At 42.3% G+C, this 19,346-nt stretch overlaps 3 protein-coding genes and 1 pseudogene across 4 annotated transcripts; 1 reads left to right on the forward strand and 3 right to left on the reverse strand.

The window, feature by feature from the left end:
- The first annotated feature begins 1,055 nt into the window (after nucleotides 1-1,055).
- Nucleotides 1,056-2,525, forward strand: LOC123152518 (multiple myeloma tumor-associated protein 2 homolog). Its single transcript, XM_044572044.1, has 5 exons — nucleotides 1,056-1,336; nucleotides 1,419-1,486; nucleotides 1,609-1,793; nucleotides 2,065-2,191; nucleotides 2,276-2,525. Exons 1-5 carry the CDS (start codon nucleotides 1,150-1,152, stop codon nucleotides 2,393-2,395), a joined length of 687 nt encoding a protein of 228 aa, XP_044427979.1. The 5' UTR covers nucleotides 1,056-1,149; the 3' UTR covers nucleotides 2,396-2,525.
- A 132-nt stretch (nucleotides 2,526-2,657) lies between these two features.
- On the reverse strand, nucleotides 2,658-6,997 carry LOC123152517 (cytochrome P450 704C1). Its single transcript, XM_044572043.1, has 6 exons — nucleotides 6,257-6,997; nucleotides 5,428-5,643; nucleotides 4,794-5,078; nucleotides 4,069-4,404; nucleotides 3,387-3,587; nucleotides 2,658-2,952 (listed from the first exon to the last, which is right to left on the reverse strand). The coding sequence occupies exons 1-6, from the start codon at nucleotides 6,596-6,598 to the stop codon at nucleotides 2,761-2,763; spliced, it is 1,572 nt and encodes a 523-aa protein (XP_044427978.1). The 5' UTR covers nucleotides 6,599-6,997; the 3' UTR covers nucleotides 2,658-2,760.
- A 903-nt stretch (nucleotides 6,998-7,900) lies between these two features.
- Nucleotides 7,901-10,010, reverse strand: LOC123152493 (sulfite exporter TauE/SafE family protein 2-like; annotated as a pseudogene).
- Nucleotides 10,011-11,431: 1,421 nt separating this feature from the next.
- Nucleotides 11,432-14,238, reverse strand: LOC123154981 (cytochrome P450 704C1-like). Of its 2 annotated transcripts, XM_044573563.1 has the most exons (6): nucleotides 13,894-14,238; nucleotides 13,418-13,633; nucleotides 12,772-13,056; nucleotides 12,351-12,689; nucleotides 12,024-12,224; nucleotides 11,432-11,617 (listed from the first exon to the last, which is right to left on the reverse strand). In XM_044573563.1, exons 1-6 carry the CDS (start codon nucleotides 14,236-14,238, stop codon nucleotides 11,432-11,434), a joined length of 1,572 nt encoding a protein of 523 aa, XP_044429498.1. The 2 variants fall into 2 exon arrangements, 1 of the variants encoding a protein (XP_044429498.1); XR_006477147.1 differs by lacking the exons at nucleotides 11,432-11,617; nucleotides 12,024-12,224; nucleotides 12,351-12,689; nucleotides 13,894-14,238 and having other exon boundaries at nucleotides 12,872-13,083; nucleotides 13,418-13,571.
- Between the last annotated feature and the right edge of the window lie 5,108 nt (nucleotides 14,239-19,346).

The following is a 19,346-nucleotide window of genomic DNA, read 5'->3' on the forward strand; positions in this document are numbered from 1 at the left end:
TTTAGAAACTTATGAACATCATATGTTTGCCCTTTGGACTCCAAAAGAATCAACACATCGACAGCAGGCCCTCTTGCAAAGACAATCCCTGGAATCTAAACATATTGTAGATCAATAAGATGAACGAAAATCCACAATATGTACTTCAGAAGGTAAGACGGACTACCGATGATTATTTAGGAACTGTCGAGAATAAAGATTTCGCGACTAGTGTTGCTCCAAATCCTGTTTGTGTCTAAGCAATCTTAATAATATAGAGAAGAAACAAAACATGGCAATTAACTCTAGATCCATCATGCTAACACTGACGATTATTTAGGAACTGTCTAGAACAAAGAATTCACGAGCATGTGAATTAGCTCTCAATCCATCATGCTAACACCAACGATTTGGCAAACCCTCGCGAAGCACGTATATTGCCCGCTTTGGTCTATCGCAGCTCCTCACCCTGTTCTATCCAATTTGCAGCTACCTTATAATCTCTACTTACTCATGTTGCTCCAAACCCTGTTTGTGTCTAAGCAGTCTTAACATAGAGAACAAACTAGCTAGACATGACAGTCACATCTATTCCAGTTGGAGAAACACCTTAAGGACCTGTTTGGGACTGCGCCACTTCATCAAAATTAGTTTCACTCCACTAAATCCACTTTGGAGCAGTTTCATATATAAGTTGTAGCACTATCAAAGAGAATGTTTGGTTTTCATCTAGCTTCAGCTTCAAGAATGATTTTTTTGGTAGAAATGATCTATTTAATTGGATGAGAGGGAAGAAACGAAGAGGTATCCACTTGTAGGTGACACTGGTGGATAATTTCCCCCAACTGTGGCCCTTTTCTACAATTACGGGTAGAAGAGGTATCCAATTGCATGAATCATAAAGGAGAGAGGAGCAGTTTGGCCATTCTCTCTCTCTCTCTCTCTTTTTGAGAATCTGCCATTTTCTCTCTCTTGGGGAAGCTTCGCGTCACGAGAGCCATGTGCCCCTTCACATGGGCCGCGCCAAAGAAGCCCATGCCCCTACAGTGGCAATTTAGGCCCTAACGGCCTACTTGGGCGGCTGTAACCTCGCCTCCTCCTCTGCTCTAACCCGGAGAGAGCGGCGGCGGAAAACAAACCAAGCATCGAGCGGCGGCGGCGGAGGAGGAGATGACGGGGAAGGGGGTGCGGCGGAGGGAGAAGAACTACCGGGCGGCGCACGGGGGCGACGCGCGGCTGCCCCCTCCGCCCAAGCAGCGGGAGCTCGAGGCGCTCCCGTCCAAGCTCCGCCGCCTCATCGCCATCCAGAAGAAGCAGGACGGCGCCGCCGGCGGGGGCAAGGCCGACGCTTCCTCAGGTGAGCTTTCCTTACCCTCCCGTATCGCCTCTCCTACGGCAGCTGCAGCGCTGGCCCGCTAATCCTCTCGCTCGTTGCCCAGGACCAGGAGGGGCTCCCGGGAAGCATGGCGCCGATGCGACGGGGAAGGACAAAGCCGGGAAGGATAAGGTAATGCCCTCTCCTAGAGACCGGATGCGACCTGAAAAACTGCTTAACACAATTCGTCTCGTTCCACAAGAGCACTGTGGTCTGCGCCATTGTAATTTAGTAGCTGGCGAATGATTGTGCAGAAAACCAAGAAGCTGACCCTGGAGGCTGCCGCGGATGCCAAGGCAGCAGAGGGTGGACCGGTGGCCGATGAGAACGCGAACGCTGATGGTGGAAAGAAGAAGAGGAAGCGGGGGAAGGTCGAGGATCTCCGTTTCAAGGAGCTCGAGGCCAATGTCTCGGTTTCAAAGAAGCAGAAAAGGAAGAAGTGAGTGATCTAACCATTTGATCTGTCCTGGTTTGCTTGGCTCGGACAGTGTAGCTTTTGCATCAATCCATTTTGTTTCTATGTTGCCTGGTGCAAATAAAATGCCATATACATAGTATCTTGCTTCAAGTGATGCTAAGTTAATCGCATACATTTTTGAACTAGTACAAATGCTCTGCTGTAGTAGGCACCTGCTTAAGAAAACCTCCACATTCGCTTGTAGCAACGTATAATAAATGGATGATAACATATCTTGTATCATTGGTTTCAGACATCTGGATGAGAAGAAAAAGAAGCGTAAGGCTGGTAAGTCCGAGACTCATCTGGAATTCCCTGGACGTGAGAAGGTCAAATTTGGTGATATTGTTGAGGCTCCACCAAAGTTATCATTCCCAAAGGTGCCCTCTCTTCTCATGTCCTTCTATGTGAACTCATTTACTTTGTTATTTCGTGGGTTAAGTGTGCTGTTCTTGTGTTTGTAGCGGAAGAGTCATTTGGATGTTTCTGCTGAGAGGCTAAGGAAAGAGGTGGTTGAGAATTACAGAAACATCAAAGGCTGGGCATCAAGGCCTGGTCTCCAGCTTCCCTCTCTAGCTGAATAAACATCTGTGTAACCATTTATCTTGGACCTTCTTATGTTAGATCAGAGTTGCTTATATATAACAAGTTGTGCAATCTCTTGTAAGCAATTGTGAAATGTTATATTGTTGTTTGATTCGAGGTTGCTTGTTCTGTTTTGCTTCCCCAGAGCAATTATTATATCATTCTGGGGTAATTGGGAATTCTGGGACTAAGAAAATATATTATTTGCTTTTGGTTCAGCAATAGGACCATTAACCCATGCTACTTAATTTGTTCTTCTTATGCGAGAACTGGACATTATTATTACAACTTGTCAAAAGAGTAGCTGTTGGAGATTTACATATGACAGTGTGATCAGAAAAGATCTAGTAGCCTGTTCAGGTGTTCAAGCTGAAATATTACGGGGGTACACAAAAAGATGAAGGCCTTCATCCATATGGAGAGTAAACATTGTTTTGTATACTGGACTCTTGGATTCATCTTCCAGTTTGAACCTGAAGAAGTGTATCAGGGTAGCAGCCATGATTTTCATCTGCCTGTATGCAAATTCTTTCCCCAAGCATATACGTGGGCCCGCCTGATCATGGGAAGAAGACTTATTAAATGATGAAAATTGCCATCTGAACTCTAAAGGAAAAATAGAACTATCTTTGCTTGTGTTTTTGACATGAGAATTGATGTTAACACATGCAGACTTTTTTATTAGTTTGTTTGTAAGCGCTTGATGTCAGTTGCAGTACTTTCTGAAAGCACATCTATTAGCAATTAGTTACCATATTGTTTCCTACTTTATTTGTAATAAAATGCTTGTTTTTCTATCTTAACAACAGAAGATCATATTTAAATAACAGCAGTGTGACTTTTTAATATGCTTTTCACCAAATACCAACTTATAGTGATATTCTCGCCTGTGCCTGACATAACCCAATTTGTCAGAGTTGGACATGCTCGCTGAATAAAATTATAGGCCCTATAAACATGTGCAGAGATTATTTCTCAAGTAATACTTACATTGAAAGATATAAACTTGTAAGGGCTCTCTTGCTGAAAGATTCCATCCACTAGCCATCTTTCAGGCCTGAATTCTTCAGCATCCTCACCCCAAAGGTATTTCATTCTCCCCATGGCATAGATCATATAGTTCATTCCATCTCCTTTTATCACTCTATAACCATTGGGTAGCAAATCATCTTCATCTGCCATCTTGCCATCCTGTAAAATTGCCAAACTTTTTCTTAACCATGGCAATGCCATTCTGGAGACTATATTTCTGTGTAAAACTTAGAAGTTTCAAATTAAATATTTCTCTTAATGATTTTGACAGCAGTTTAACATTATATCTAGCAATTTATGTCTGTCTATTTTTTCAGCAGCAGCTATTCTAGTATTATCCTCCCTTCAATTATGTTTTTGGAACTCATTCCTACAGCTACAATCCTACACCCTTTTTGATTTTTGTTCTTTTTTGGACAAAAGCTGGGAAAGTGCATAAACTACGTACTATTACTTTACATGCTCAGATTTATCATTACTATTATATAATTTACAATACAGGGTATGCTTACTCTACAAACCAATCCGGTACTTACCAATGTTTCAGGTTATGATTAGTTGCAATAACAAGTGATGTCTCATTTTAGTTGTATTGTACTCCCTACAAGGAATAGCTGTCGAAGTTTGGAGTTGTTCATACCACTGGAACAGCAGGATACAGCCGGAGTGTCTCAGTTAACGTAGCATGGAGGTACTGCATCTTGTCAATGGCACCTTGTTTTAACCTTGCAGTGAAGGTCTCAATGTTATCTTCTTGCGCCAATTCAACAGATTCCTTGATTTCATAGGCAATCTTATCCTGCACTATGGGGTTCTTGCAGAGCATGTAAATGAACCATGATAGGGTATTTGCTGTGGTATCTTTCCCAGCAATCAGGAAGCTGAGGACTATGTCACGTAGGTAGCGATCGTTCATTGTCACTGGGTCCTCCTCACTTGCCAGTATGAATCTTGATAGTATGTCTTCTCTAGCTTTCTGCATGCATCATAAAAGAGAAAGCCTAGTTAATACAGCATGGTATATGCAGCTTTCTCTACAGCTTTCTTTATTTGAAGAATGTTTCTTGAATTTTTAGCTGACCGTATCCAGATGACCAACATTATACTACCTTAAAATTATTCCATATTCTAAGGTGTTAGAAATTGATGCCATGTGATATATATTATATACTTCAACTAATCCTGCCAAGCCTATTACAGGATGTGTATTTGAAATGATTTGGATACCAATATCTATTTCAATGCCAAGTTAAACATTATTCCTCAAGTTATCTGTGTATTTGAGACTTGGACATTATAAAACTGTGTTATATCATACACAGATTGTAGCAAATTATAGCGAGATAAGAGTTTTGTTGCCCTTACTTGATCATGCCTATTCTTCATTTGCTCTCTCTTTTGGTGGATCAACTGCATCACAAAATCATCGATTATCTGAATGTTCTTTTTGAGTTTGGCTTCTGATCCGATGTTAAGCTGGCGCTTTACTTGCCAGAACATATCAACATATCGGTAGTAAACAAGAGAGCTTGCTTCATCGAACGCCTTGCTGAATCGAATGCTAGATTCATCTGATCCGGATAGTGTGTTAAGCTCAAAACCAAGCCCCACTTTGAACATGGAATCCATTGTTGTTCTCATCAAAAGGTCCTGATAAAATTTGCAATCAAAAGGTAGAAATAGGAAGAACGAAACAACCATGTTGGTCTCTGAACTTTGCAGTTGAGCTTGTTCAAGCCACTTAATTTTTTTTTTGCTCACTCAAAAACTTGAGATATGCATAGTCCAATCTACAAGTTTTTAGTGAAAGCCTTGCTCCAGTTTCTTCTCATTATAGCTAGATTGAATTTGGGTTTGCTTGGGTGTAGGATTAAATTCACTTTAGTCTTTCGTATGTTAAAGTGCTAAAATAAAATGGAGAAGAGATAAAAGGTGCAAATATGATCTTATAGCACTTAATAATATTGTATTTTTTTATTATTGATAGTCATGGAAGTACCTGCATGTTTATGGTAAATCTGTTAGCTGCTGCGTATGAAATCTTCTCTGCCAGCTTTGCAGCATTAATTCTGAAAACATCACTGCTGAAGTCACGTAGCACTTTGGTTGAGAACTCGTGACTTGCTAGCTTCCTCTGGTGTCGCCAGTTCTCCCCATCAGTTGCGAAAATTCCATTCCCAAAGAGATCCCTCATGACTCGTGTGTTGAAATCCCCCTGTGAAATAGGCTCCAACGTCATCAAAAAATTGTGCTCATCGGCTCTTTTTTTTTTTTTTTAACTTTTACATACATTTGCAGTAACTATTCAACATGATCTTCTTCTTGTAGGGGTAAAACATGAGCAACCCAACTAGCCTGTATCTAGGTTTAAGGTTAATAACTGCCTCTTTGCGATTAGATTCAGGGCAATATGGTGTTAATCATCCTATTCTGAATGGAGATTGCTCTGTGTATTGCACTATGAGTAGATTGTGTGTGTTTACTTAATAACTGTCAGCTGAATGTCTCACTACCTTGCAAAATACATTGTTATTCAATCATATCATAGCAAATTATAGTATGTAGTTACCACTGAAGAAACTACTCAAAGTTTGACTTGATCATCCATTGTATGAATCTTCAGGATTTATAATCATCAAAAAATCGAAATTCTGAATAAACTATCTATCTATCACTCCTCACTGTATGGAGGAACAGAGACGATCAACATGGACTAGTTATTAATCATTAAGAAAGGCAGAGGAGGAACAGAGACGATCAACATGGACTAGTTATTAATCATTAAGAAAGGCAGAGGAGGAACAGAGACGATCAGCATGGAGAATCACCTTACTGTATTTACTGAAGTTGGTCTTCAGAAAATGCTCGATGACAGCGGGGTCAGAGGTGAAGATCTCACTGTGCCCAGGATAGACCAGCCTGCTGGTGGGATGCAGAAGCGCATATGACACTTGTTCGTCAAAGAGCTTGTCAAAGTTCTTCAGTTGACGAAGCACAGTCCCGATGAGCGGTGGCCGGTCTTGGGCTCTCTGGGCGAACTCTCTGGTGCAGAAGACTGCGAAGGACACAACAACACCAAGGATGTAGAGGGTGATTGCCAGGAAGGCTATGGCTAAAACTGAAACTAAGCACATCCCCATGGACGCAGCAACGGAGAGCTGGGGAACCATTACAGCTGCCTGCTGCTGGTGCTGCTTGCTGAGAATATGCTTACCCTATGCATCTTATATCTGTAATCTACACAGCCGGCCAGCCACTGTATCTTGGGTTTGGTGAAAGTCAATGTCCCTGTCCTCCAGACTAGAATAGCGACATGCATATTACTATATTCACGGGGTTTTGGAAAATAGGCAGTCATGTGGCCAAGAGAATCGCTTATGAGTTGATTAGGTTTCAAGCGCAACTTTGATATCTCTAAATTATGAGTTTGGTAAGACTTAGTGTGGATATTTTGGGTTGGAACTTTCCTAGCAATCAAGTTCTCCATATGCATATTTCACTTATACCATATTATATGCTGCTGTTTCAGGATGAACTTAGATTGGGAAGACCAAGATGGTGGTGAAGAATCATGTCCACTCTTGAGAACAAATAATAATTGGAAACTGTGTTGAAGATTCAGCTTTTGGTTCAGCAACATTAAGTACACAGAATAGTGATATATGTCACTGGCACGTGGCCCCAGGACTAAACCTCGCATATAATAGTATTATTTTATATACATCAATGTGATGTTTCTGAGCAAATTTTCTGCACAGCATGGTTGGATCTTTGGAGTGCACTTCCTTGGCTTCTAGGTACGAGCAAGCAGAAGTCAGAGGGAGCAGTGACATAGCTGATTCCGTGAGCATGAGTTCAGCAAACTGGATGGTGGTGAAACTAAAATTATTTCTCAAGTGGATTGGCAGTCAAGGACTTGCAACTTGACAGCGACATCTACGCGATGACACAGCAGTTAGATCCATCTGTTTGTACTTTTATGTATGGCATTGATATATGTGGAGCAATCCAAAAGCAAGTGCTCAGAAGGCCTCTTTGGTTTACTCTAATCGAGCAACTGCACATGGATGCTTTTGTCCTCAGTGGGCCTCAGTGGGTCATGGTAGGCGACTGAAAAGCTTTTGGGTTCCTTCTGCCTTATTGTGCCTTCATATTTGAGCTGATTGCTGGTGAGTGTTTGTCTGATAATCTCCATGTAGAACTCGCTAGTGATGTAACGAGTATGCTGCATATAATTTTTCTGAATTAACTATACAACTTCAGGACCAGTCAATTTTTTCTTTCTTTCTGAGAAGTGCATATATTTTAGTAAACCCATTGTTGCTGCTATGTGTGAATTTATTCATATCATTTCAGTAAATTAGTTTTGACACTTATTGCCACTTCTGTTATGTACTCTTGCAGGTCACACCCCATGCTCAATTTTGTTGATCGTCTCTTTTCTTGCACTGCTTTTAATTTATGCGACCAATGTACACGCCTGTCATGAGGTACCTGTGATATACATTTCTCAGTCTAAAATACTATTTATGCCTACACTTTATCTGCATTGGTTACCATTGTGCATTTATTATGACACAATTAGATGAATATTCACAATCCATTATAGATTTTCTTTTTCATAGCTGTCATTTTTTTCACCTTTAATTAACTTGTAGGCATATTCAGGGCCTGTTAGAATAATCCTAGGCTAATACTACTTTCCCTATGAATTTGAACATGTGCCATGGGCCGTGTCTATATCTGAATTATTTGTTTCACAAACTTAGCAGTTCAAATAGTGTAATACTGTAATTGTTACATGCGAACTCTTCACTAGCTAAACATCCCAGCAGATTCAAGTGTACAATTTATATCAAACCCATTGCCTTACAGTGCGGCAAAGCATGATAAGAAAAAAGTTTATTTGAACAGCTCAGACTTGCTGGCGCGGCTAAGCGTGCCTACTCCACTTTAGTTTCTTGTTTTAGCATGGGAGCTTGAAGCCCATGTACTGCCCACTGGTGTACTGCGCCCAGACATGCACCCCGCCGGAGCAAGCTATGACGACGGCGCTGAGCGCCAAGATGGCAGCAACCATGAGGACTATGAGCGAAACCCTGCCCGACCTCCTGATGGCCCCTTCTATCACGACCAGCCCAACGATGGAAGCCACAAAGCAGGTGAGGGCGTAGACCAACGCGCCCACGATCCCGTCAACTCCCAGGATTATAAACTGGACCATTGACATGGAGGCGCAGAAGAGGACCATGAACATTGTCGTCGCTGACGCTGTCTGGGAAATAAAATCAGAATCAGAACCACGAACTCATCAACCACGGAGCCTGCCGTTAGTTGTTGATTTGAACAAGACATTAACACCCAAAAAGAGAGAGTTACTTTTGGAGGCACTCCAATGTGGAGTAAGACAGGATTGAGAAGCAGTCCTCCTCCAATGCCGAAGAGTCCGCCCATCACACCGGTCAGCAGAGCAGCCACGGGGAAGGCATACACCGGCAAAGCGTCCAGCCTGCTCTTCACGTAAGTTGCCTTCGTGGGTCGTCAGACAAACAGAAAAGGAAAATTTGTTATCGCAAATCAAGTGAAAAAAGCAGGTGTTTTTGGAGACTGGCTAGTATGATCTGTCGCAGCGTACCAGCTCAACCACTTGGCTTTTCCGAGTCTGTGAAAGCCACGGCGACAGGGATTTGAGCGACTGTGATAAGCCAGTATGCAACGCCACACGGCTTTATGTCAAAAGCCCCCTGATGGAAGTATCCAGTCCTCACAAATTTTAGTTCAGAACATACTACTAATTTGGAGCATTGAAGACATGACGATGGAAAAAGTTAATTGCATGATAAAGAACAGTCAGGATTCTGTAGTCGAGAGATTATCATACCTTGGCACCCTCACCTCCTATGAACAGATGAATGACGAAGAAGCAAAGCCAGACGGATAAAAGCACCGCTAAGTCCACCCAGTGATACCCATGGCCGGCCCCTTCTTTCTGGCCAATAAGCAGTGCTTCCTCGGCGCCCTCCCTGGTGCTCACTCCCTCAAGCACCCCCCTTTCCGTTGCTGCCGACTCCGCTCGCCACCGCTTCAACCCGGTGCCGTATGTCTTGAACGTTGCCAAGGAGAGGAACGCGGTGAAGAGCACGGTGATGAGCCACTCGGGGAACATGACGTTGCACACCACCCCGACGCTCACCCCGAGGAGCAGGCACGGCTGCGAGACCACAGCGACATCGTAGTCGATCAGCCCGGGGCCGTGGGCCAGCAGGGTGTAGAGCACGTTGGACAGCGTGCCGCCGGTCACCATGAACGTCGAGAATGCCACGGAGGTCTTGAGGCTCAGTCCGGCCACGATGTTGAGGATCGGGACGTACAGCGAGCCACCACCGACGCCCGCGGCGCTGGACATGGTCGCCGTCAAGAAGGAGAGGATGCATGCGAGGATTGTGCGGAGGAGGCTGTTCTGCTGTGCAAGCAAGGAGGATTCCACTCCCATCATCACCTGTGATCTCCATTGGGACAGGTAGAAGGTTGAGTTGGCTGCTGTCGCAGCTGTGAGGAGTTGCGAGGAGGAGGAATCCATGGTTCTGGTCAATGCCTTTGGAGACGAGCTGCAGATCGGGAGGTGTTGTCTTCTTTGCAGTGCACGCCAACAAATAACAAATTGTGAACCCATGTAGGGTGATGTGCTAGCACAATTTCCCGGGCATTAATCTGTCTCTTCTCCTATATATATCTTAATAAAGATAGGTACTGGCCCTTCTGACCGTGCATTTGTCTCGGCAAAGATGCGAATGGGCATACTCTGTCTATCTCTAATAACGTCCACTTGCTCCGTATGGTGTGCAGCGTTCTACTCTTTGTCTCTAGTTTAGACTTTAGAGGCACCGACTACACTTTGTCTACTTATATTCTGTCAATTAACTAACTAAAAAAATTAGTTTTCGTCAATTATATGTATTTAGACTCTTTGCAGGTGTTTCATGTATCACAAACTGAAATGAAATAGGAGTGTTGGAATTGATCTCTAGGCTAACCTCCTGACAACCCGGGAGAAAAAAGGGGTGTGGGCTACTTAGTCCCAGTTTCTGTAACCTGGGGACATCTGGCCCTGATAGGTGTCCACAAGTGACTGGTCCAGCCTATCGATCATTGTACGAAGGGAGGCCAATGTATTTGTTGCCGGTATTATGTAGTATTGAGGGTGTTGGCGTCGTTGCTGGTATATGCACAAATATATAACAAAAATGGCAATGTCTTTGCATAGACCCCAATGGGCAACAGGAAAGGAATAAAAGAGTTGGGTTGACTCTGTCTAGAATAATTAATATCCACTTTCTCTGGTTATTTGTAGTTTAGAGGCACCAAAGACACTTATATATGAATATATGATGTTACTTAATTAGCTAATAATTCAGTTTTGTCAACTATGTATCTAGACGCTTTGCAGGTGTTTGATGTATCACAAACTGAAATGAGACAAGAGTGTTGGAATTGATGGAGACACAATATCACTTTACTGGATAGTGGTGAGACCAAAACTAATTCTCGAGTGGATTGGCAGTCAAGGACTCGCAACTTGACAGCGACATCTATATGAGGACACAGCAGTTAGACTTAGATCCATCTGTTTGTACTTCTATGTATGACATTTATCTGGGGGACAATCCAGGTTAATACTCCTGGTATGCTCACTGAACACCTACAGTTTGATGCATTCTGAACTAAATATGGAGGAAAATTACCTAGCTAGGATCAGCACAAATTTCATGTAAATGGAAATTTGGGGTTGACATCACACCAGTCTGGATATCTCTCTGTTTTCTGACAGTTCAATATACTCTGTTTCATGCAAAGTTATAGTATAAAGTATGAATAATCTGACTAACCTGAATGCAACATCGGTTGGTGACATTTATTTTTACAACTTGAAAAAGTAGATGTTGATAACGTACATAGTTCAGTGCAACAACAGAGTATCTAGTAGCCTGTTCTGATGTTCAAGCTTAAATTTCACGGGGGTACACAAATAGATGAAGGCCTTTATCCATGTGGAGGGTAAACATTGTTTTGTATATTGGACCCTTGGATTCATCTTCCATTCTGAACCTGAAGAATTGTATCAGGGTAGCAGCCACAATTTTCATCTGTCTATATGCAAATTCTTTCCCCAAGCAGATACGAGGTCCCGCCTGATCATTGGAAGAAGATTCGTCAAATGAAAAGGGTTACTTATACTCTAAAGGAAAATGAATTTATAACTTGAGAACTGATGTTAAACCCATGCAACTTTTTGTATTAGGGTGCATGTGAGCGCTTGCTGTTAGTTGCCGTCATCTTCTGAAAGTACAAGTGATTAGTAGTTAAGTAGCATGGTGGACCCTACTTGTTGGAATGCAATATTATATGCTTGATTTTCTGCTTTAGCAATAGAAGGCCAGACTTAAATACCACTAATGTTACTGTTTTCTAGGTTCTTTGCCAACTCTTGGTGATGATCTAGGTTGTGACCAACACAAATCTAATCTGTTAATTAGACCTGTTCACTTAGTAAAATTATTATAGGCTCTCTAATCATGTCTTCTCTGTAGAACTTACATTGAAAGCTATAAACTTATAAGGGCTCTCTTGCTGGAAGACTCCATTCACAAGCCATCTTTCAGGCCTGAATTCTTCGGCATCCTCACCCCAAAGGTATTTCATCCTCCCCATGGCATAAATCATGTAGTTCATTCCATCTCCTTTTATCACTCGTTGGCCGTTTGGTAGTACATCATCTTCATCTGCCATCTTACCATCCTGAAAATGTACCACAAAATAAGTTACTGTGTATGCCAGATCCAAATTAAATTCTGTCGAAGCTATCTGGACTTGTTAGTTTTAGACTCTACTCTTAAAATGAGTAGCAAGAGGAATCATTTGTACCACCGGAACACCAGGATACAGCCGGAGGGTCTCGGTAATCGCAGCATGGAGGTAGTGCATTTTGTCAATAGCACCTTGTTTCAATCTTGCGGTGAACATTTCCATGCTGGTATCTTCTTGCGCCCACTCGACATATTCTCTGATTTCAAAGGCAACCTTATCCTGCACTACCGGGTTCTTACAGAGCATGTAGAAGAACCATGTAAGGGTATTTCCTGTGGTATCTTTACCAGCAACCAGGAAACTGAGGACTATGTCACGAAGGTAACGATCGTTCATTGTCTCAGGATCCTTCTCACTTTCCTGTATGAATCTTGACAGTATGTCATCTCTGGGTTTCTGCATTTATCATAAAAGATAGAATTGAACATATGTAAAATTTTGAAATAGCTGTCACAAACTACCGTACAGTTTTGCTTACATGGCCACTTATGTTTTTCATGTTCTCCCTCTTTTGATGGATCAACTGGAACACAAAGTGGTCAATTATCTTTATGCTCTTTTTCAGTTTAGCTTCTGACCCGATATTAAGATACCTTTTCAGCTTCCAGAACATATCAACATACCGATAGTAAACAAGAGAATTTGCCTCATCGAAGGCCTTGCTGAATTCGATGCTGGATTCATCTGATCCAGATAGTGTGTTAAGCTCAAAACCGAATCCCACTTCGAATATTGAATCCATAGTTGTTCTCATCAGAAGATCCTGAGGAAATGGTGGAAATTAAGAGAACTGCCAGCAAATGCGCATTAAGTCACTCCAAGTGTGTACCTAAAACTTCAAACTCGGAGTCAATTCATTCTTTGCTCACTCAGAAATCTGAGTAATGGATAACCCAATTCAGAAGTTCTGAAGAAACTAGGTTTACCCCAGTTATTTGCCATGAATGGTTAACTGAATTTTTGTTTGGCAGTTTAGGTCTAGCTAGGATTTGATTTGCTTCTCTCTTTTGTAGTTTAAAGTTCTAAATTTCATAGGCGTTGACTGAACTATTAAAGCTAGATATATGATCTTAGCAGTTACAATACTATCCTTTTATATTGATGGTAGATAATCATGGAAGTACCTGCATGTTTATGGTAATTCTGTTAGCTGCTGCAGATGAGGTCTTCTCTACCAGTTTTACAGCATTCATTCTGAAAACGTCACTGCTGTAGTCACGTAGCACTTTGGTTGAGAACTCGTGGCTTGCTAGCTTCCTCTGGTGCCGCCACTTGTCCCCGTCTGTCACAAAAATCCCATTTCCAAAGAGATCCTTCACGATTTCTGTGTTGAAGGCCCCCTGTGAAATAGGATCCATCATTGTCAAATTGTAGTCAGACTCGGTTATTGTCTTCTACTTTTTGTAAATTGCCACAGGCATTCAGTTTACTCTCTAAATAGCACGTATATGATTGGTCTCAAGTTTTGGCTGTCGACCATCCTCTGTTTAAATTTTGCAGGATCCAGTTTAACATCTGACATGAAGACTCCATCTACCATCATATTACTGGTTAACAGGAAAGGGAGGAGGAACAAAAATGATGAGCAAAGGAGAACTACCCTGCTGTATTTACTGAAGTTTGTCTTGAGGACATGCTCGATGACGGCAGGGTCGGCGGTTAAGATCTCACTGTGCCCTGGATAGACAAGCCTGATGGTGGGGTGCAGGAGCGCATACTTCACATGCTCATCGAAGATCTTGTCAAAGTTGTTGAGCTGCCGGAACACGGTACCGATAAGCGGTGGCCGGTCATGGGCTCTCTGGGTGAACTCTCTGATGCAGAAAATGGCAAAGGATCCGGCTGTGCCTAGGATGTAGAGGGTGATCACCAGAAGGGCTATGGCGAGAGCTGAGACTACGCAAATGCCCAAGGATGCAGCGAGAGAGGAGAGCTGGGGAGACATGATCAGAACTTGCTGCTGCTGCTGCTGAGAGTAAGTTTACCATCTAGCATCTTATAAATGTGATCTGTGCTGCCACAGTATTTGTTTCGATTTGGTTGATGTCACTGTCTTCTAGGATAGGACAGTGACATGAATGTTTCTATACTTTCAGGTTTTCGACAGTGTCGTGGAAAATGACAACCTGTGTTTAAACTATCTCCATGGTATGGGAGAACATTGCCTATGCGCTGATTGGTCGTTGAATCTGAATTTGTATCATCAAATTTTGAGTTTGGTAAGACTTTATGCATATCATTTTGACTACAAGCAGGCTTTCCTAGCAACCAAGATCTCCATATGCATATACCATGTCACACTGCTGTTTCAGGACAACCGAGATTCAACTTCTGATTCACCAAAATTTTGGTACCCGGGTATATGTCGCCGACATGTGGGCGCAGACCCGCAGCTGTGCTGGCCAGTACAGTGCCATCTAATGTGCATTGTATTTGTGGAGTTTCCGGCTAATTCTCTGATTCTAATGCAGGGCATTATTGTAACGTTATGAACCAATTTGCATTGTTGTATCAGCAAACAGAGGAGAGGACGTGAGGGGAGGCAGTGACATAGCTGCTTCCGTGGGCATGAGTTCAGCAAAACTGGAGATTAGTTTCGCTCTCATTAACTGGAACGGCAACTTGCATTGACAGCAACACCTACACGGCGTACGTAGCAGCTGGATTTATCTGTTTGTATTCATGTGCTAGGCCAGCCTTTTGTGTGACAGGAGGAAGAGCTCACTTCATTGGAGGATGGGAGTTGACAGGGCCGCATAAGAATGTTGTATGGTGCACCAGATTATGATGCTAAAAGATGCGCTGGGCCACCATAACATTCTCTCTCCGCTTTCCGCCGTTTGAACCCTATATTTCGTTTTCCCGCCTCCACCTTTCAGTCTTGGGGCAACTAGTTTTGGGCACTAGTGACTTGATTCAGCTTGAGTTCCCTTTGGAGTTTAGCCGTCCCACCTTCACTGCTTCGTCTCGGAGGTACGTACCACCCAACCTGTCGATAGAACCCCCTGCAAAAGTGTCCACTCCAGGAGCCAAAGCATGTGTGGAATTAAACGTGCTTGCTAATGTCCCTGATGTCTCCAGTTCCTGCATTATGTCCATACATATCTCTCCGGTTCTTAGAGATACTTTTTTTGTGGTTGACACCAATCATATGGACCTACATATATGCCCAGTAAGAGAGTCACTAGTTAGAACTGTGGGTATAGGATTTTGTGAAGATGGAGTGGTATATATAAAGGGCGAGATACATGGAGAACATTACTCACACAAGTGTGACAGTTTGGTGGAGTCTTCCTTCTCCACGAGATAAATGCTCACGACCTGCTCTAGCATACACGTGTGGTCCTTTATATGCTGGTAACTTGGTAGGCACCCTATCTTTGGAGGGATATTTCAAACCTAATTATTAGTACAGAAAATGGTTTCACTATTGTGTTGACTCTCTTGACCTTGTTTACCTCCATATATGGTCACCTTTGTATTGGCTTTAACCTTCTATGTCTTCGATGTGCTTTGGCCCTCTTGTACAATGTTTTGTTGGGGTTCATAAAAGGGGGATGTGCTCCGATAATAAGACATTTAGCTTGTTTGCGACACTGTTATTTATAGGTTGGCATGGAGTTATCCTCAAACTGATTTATATGCTACATGTTTTTTACTTTGGGGATGGTGACAGCCAGTTGTTATTGCTTTTATTGTAAGATGCTGATGGGTCCCAAATCAACTAGGCAGCCTAATAGTCCTACTTTTTATTATTCCTCCTTGTGCCTAAGAATCATAATAATGCTAAAGTTTACTTTGTTCAAATTGGTCAGAATGAGTCGACCATATTTTTTCCCAATCCCACGACACATAAGAAAGTAATTTGTGGGCATCACACCGCATAATTTCCATAACTATGTGGTCTTAGAAGTTTTATTACAGATCTTAGAGACACTTTACATTAGGCTTATTGATTGATAGTATTTCCCTTTGATTAAGTTTTGTTTGTACTTCACAACTGCTTCCTAATGAAAGCGTCGAGTTTATTCTAATAAAATTGTTAAATCAAAGATGCGAGTCCATTTGAGCCAACCATCTCTGTTGAAATTGATGAGTGATACAAGGCTCAGACATGCCTCATGGAAAGAATATGAAGAGTTCATATCTCTGGACGACGGGAGTTAATAGGCCAGAATCTCTGAAGGAAGCATCTCTCTCATACCATGTCACTGCTGTTTCAGGAAAACCAAGATTCAACTTCCAATTCATCAACATTTTGGTACCCGGTATGTCGCCGACATGTGGACGCAGACGTGCAGTGCTGGCTAGCAATGCCCGTATAATTTGCGTTGTTTTGGGCTAATTGTAAGACGTGCAGTGCTGGCTAGCAATGCCCGTGATACCTACGTCCAATGTAGTCTGGAACGTTAAGGTTCCTTTGAAGATTAAAGTGTTTATGTGGTTTGTGCATAAATAGGTAATTCTTACAAAGGACAATCTAGTTAAGCGCAACTGGACATGATCTACTAGGTGTAGCTTCTGTGATCGGGATGAGTCTATCAAACATTTATTTTTTGATTGCCCGTTGGCACAAGGGTTGTGGCGCACCGTGCAAATTGCCTTTAATATTACTCCACCGAGATCGGTAAACACGCTTTTTGGGGCGTGGTTGCTCGGGACGGAGCCCGAAACAGCCAGACAAATTCGTGTAGGAGTATGTGCGTTATTATGGGCAATTTGGAACTGCAGGAATGACTTGGCTTTTAACAGGACATCAAATACTCATTTTTTGCAGGTGTTGTTCCGGGCTACGGCGCTGATCCGTACTTGGTCCTTACTCACTCCGACGGAGGCCAGGGAGCGTTTGGTTACTGGATCTGTCCGGTGGGAGACGGTTGCGCGGGATATCTTCAACCGGTTTGGATGGCGATCATGTAATAGGATAGGCATCTAGTTTACCTACCTCATATTATGCCAGCCGGTTTGTGGCTTTTCCCGTTTGTGTCTTTTAGTCGTTGCTCTGTGTGAGCTACGTGCTACCTTTTTTCATTTGTTTGTAAGACTTATGTTCTGAACCTCTTTATTTCATTAATAAGAGAGGCCGTATGCATCGATCTGATGCAGAGGCCGGGGTAAACCCCCTTTTCCAAAAAAAAAGAAAAAAATTGTCTGATTCTAATGCAGATCCTTGTTTTATGTTAGGAACTAATTTACATTGTTGTATCAGAAAACAAAACAGAGGGTGTCAGGCGAGGCAATGATGTAGCTGGTTCCATGGGCATGAGCTCAGCAAAACTGGATACTGCGTCCTAATTAACTGGAATGGCAACATGACAGCAACACCTACACGATGTAGCAGCTAGATTTATCTGCTTGTATACATGTGTTAGGATAGGACAACCATTTATGTGACAGGAGGAAGAGTTCACATCTTTGGAGGATGAGAGTTGATAGGCCTCATAAGAATGTTGTATGGTATGTACTCCGTCCCTCCGTTCCAGAATAGAAGTTTTAGGTTTGTCACGAGTCAAACTTTTTAAGTTTGACCAAATTTATGTAAAAGTATGTCAAGATATAGAGTCTCAAATTTGCTTGATCAGATTCATTGTGAAATGTATTTACATATATTACAAAATTGGAAGGAAGAAAATTTCTTTTGGAACGGAGGGAGTTCATGAGATTATGATTCCAGAAGGTGTGCTGGGCGACTATAGCATTCTCTCTTTCCTTTTTCTTTTTGAACTATAATTCGTTTCGCCGCCTTCACCTTCCGGTCTTGTGAAACAACTGGTACTGGCATGCTAGTGACTTGATTCAGCTTGAGGTCCCTGTGGAGCTTAGCAGTCATGCCTCCTCTGCTTTGTCTCGGAGGCAGATACCACCCAACCTGTTGATAGAAGCCCTGAAGTTATTTTATCATAGTATACTCTCTATTTTTGTTGTTGACACTATATCATGGGCTTACATATATGCCCAGTAAAAGAATCGCCAGTTAAAACCGTGGATGGTGGAACAATATAGTTTGGTGAGTATGGGAATGGTATATGGAGAACATTACTCACACTGTATGGGAACTTTTGTACATTGCATCCCCCGTTCTCTCTCTTCAACTTGCTTTCTCCCTCTTGTACGATGCTGGTTTTTTTTTTGGGTTCATATAATAGGAGGATGTGCACCGACAACAAGGTATTTATCTTGTTTGCCACACTGTAATTTATAGTTTGGCATGGAGTTATTCACAAACTTATTTATATGCTATTTGTTTTTACTTTGGGGATGGTGACAAGTAAGATGCTAGTAAGACGTTGATGGGTCCCAAACACTAGGCAGCATAATATCGAATTTTTTTATCTTATGCCTCATTGTGCCTAAGCGTCACAATGATGCGAATGTTTCCTTGTTCAAATTGGTCATGTTTTTTTTCATTTCCCTTTGGCATATACAAAAATAATTTCTGGGTGTCACACATCATGATTTTGATGACTCTGTAGTATTAATAGATCTTATAGACATTCTAAATTGCGCTTACAATTGATAGTCTTTCCCTTTGATTAAGTTATGTTTGTACTTGACAAATACCTTCTAACGAAAGCGTTGAGTATATATAATAAAATTGTTAAAACAATGATGTGAGTCCATTCAAGGCAGCCATCTCTATGGGAAATGATGAGTAACACAAGGCTCAACACATGCATCATAGAAAGAAGGGACAATTCCATTTCTCCCCCTAACTTGAGCCCACACCTGGCATTTGCCCCTAAATTTCGAGTATGCTAAAAAATACCCCTCTTCCGTCAAGTGTCTTTATAGAAATGCCCCTCCGTACAACTTCCGTCTGGTCAAAGGCCTTTGACCATCTCTGAGACATTTTTCAGACATTTTTGCCCCTTCTGACAGGTGGGACCACATGATAGAAGGGGGCCCCGCTGGTTAGCGTCTAAAATACTAACTACTCTATATTGGTTAAGAACTAGTAATTGTGTTTAGCCCTAATTTAAACTCACACGGGCACATCCGGTGAGTGTGCAGCACGCCGGCGACGCACCAGATGGCACGGGAGCATGCAAGGAG

The sequence above is a fragment of the Triticum aestivum genome, chromosome 7A (assembly GCF_018294505.1).
Source record: "Triticum aestivum cultivar Chinese Spring chromosome 7A, IWGSC CS RefSeq v2.1, whole genome shotgun sequence".
NCBI lineage: Eukaryota > Viridiplantae > Streptophyta > Magnoliopsida > Poales > Poaceae > Triticum > Triticum aestivum.

What these genes read in the sequence shown, in the direction of transcription:
- LOC123152518 (XM_044572044.1), top strand. Translation starts at nt 1,150, where the DNA reads ATGACGGGGAAGGGGGTGCGGCGGAGGGAGAAGAACTACCGGGCGGCG. An exon ending in CAAGGCCGACGCTTCCTCAG is followed by an intron (nt 1,337 to 1,418) that starts GTGAGCTTTCCT and finishes CTCGTTGCCCAG; the next exon opens with GACCAGGAGGGGCTCCCGGG. An exon ending in ACAAAGCCGGGAAGGATAAG is followed by an intron (nt 1,487 to 1,608) that starts GTAATGCCCTCT and finishes ATGATTGTGCAG; the next exon opens with AAAACCAAGAAGCTGACCCT.
- LOC123154981 (XM_044573563.1), bottom strand. Translation starts at nt 14,238, where the DNA reads ATGTCTCCCCAGCTCTCCTCTCTCGCTGCATCCTTGGGCATTTGCGTA. An exon ending in GAATTACCATAAACATGCAG is followed by an intron (nt 13,057 to 13,417) that starts GTACTTCCATGA and finishes CCATTTCCTCAG; the next exon opens with GATCTTCTGATGAGAACAAC. An exon ending in ATAAGTTTATAGCTTTCAAT is followed by an intron (nt 11,618 to 12,023) that starts GTAAGTTCTACA and finishes TCCAATGATCAG; the next exon opens with GCGGGACCTCGTATCTGCTT.
- LOC123152517 (XM_044572043.1), bottom strand. Translation starts at nt 6,598, where the DNA reads ATGGTTCCCCAGCTCTCCGTTGCTGCGTCCATGGGGATGTGCTTAGTT. An exon ending in ACTTCAGTAAATACAGTAAG is followed by an intron (nt 5,644 to 6,256) that starts GTGATTCTCCAT and finishes CCTATTTCACAG; the next exon opens with GGGGATTTCAACACACGAGT. An exon ending in GATTTACCATAAACATGCAG is followed by an intron (nt 5,079 to 5,427) that starts GTACTTCCATGA and finishes AAATTTTATCAG; the next exon opens with GACCTTTTGATGAGAACAAC.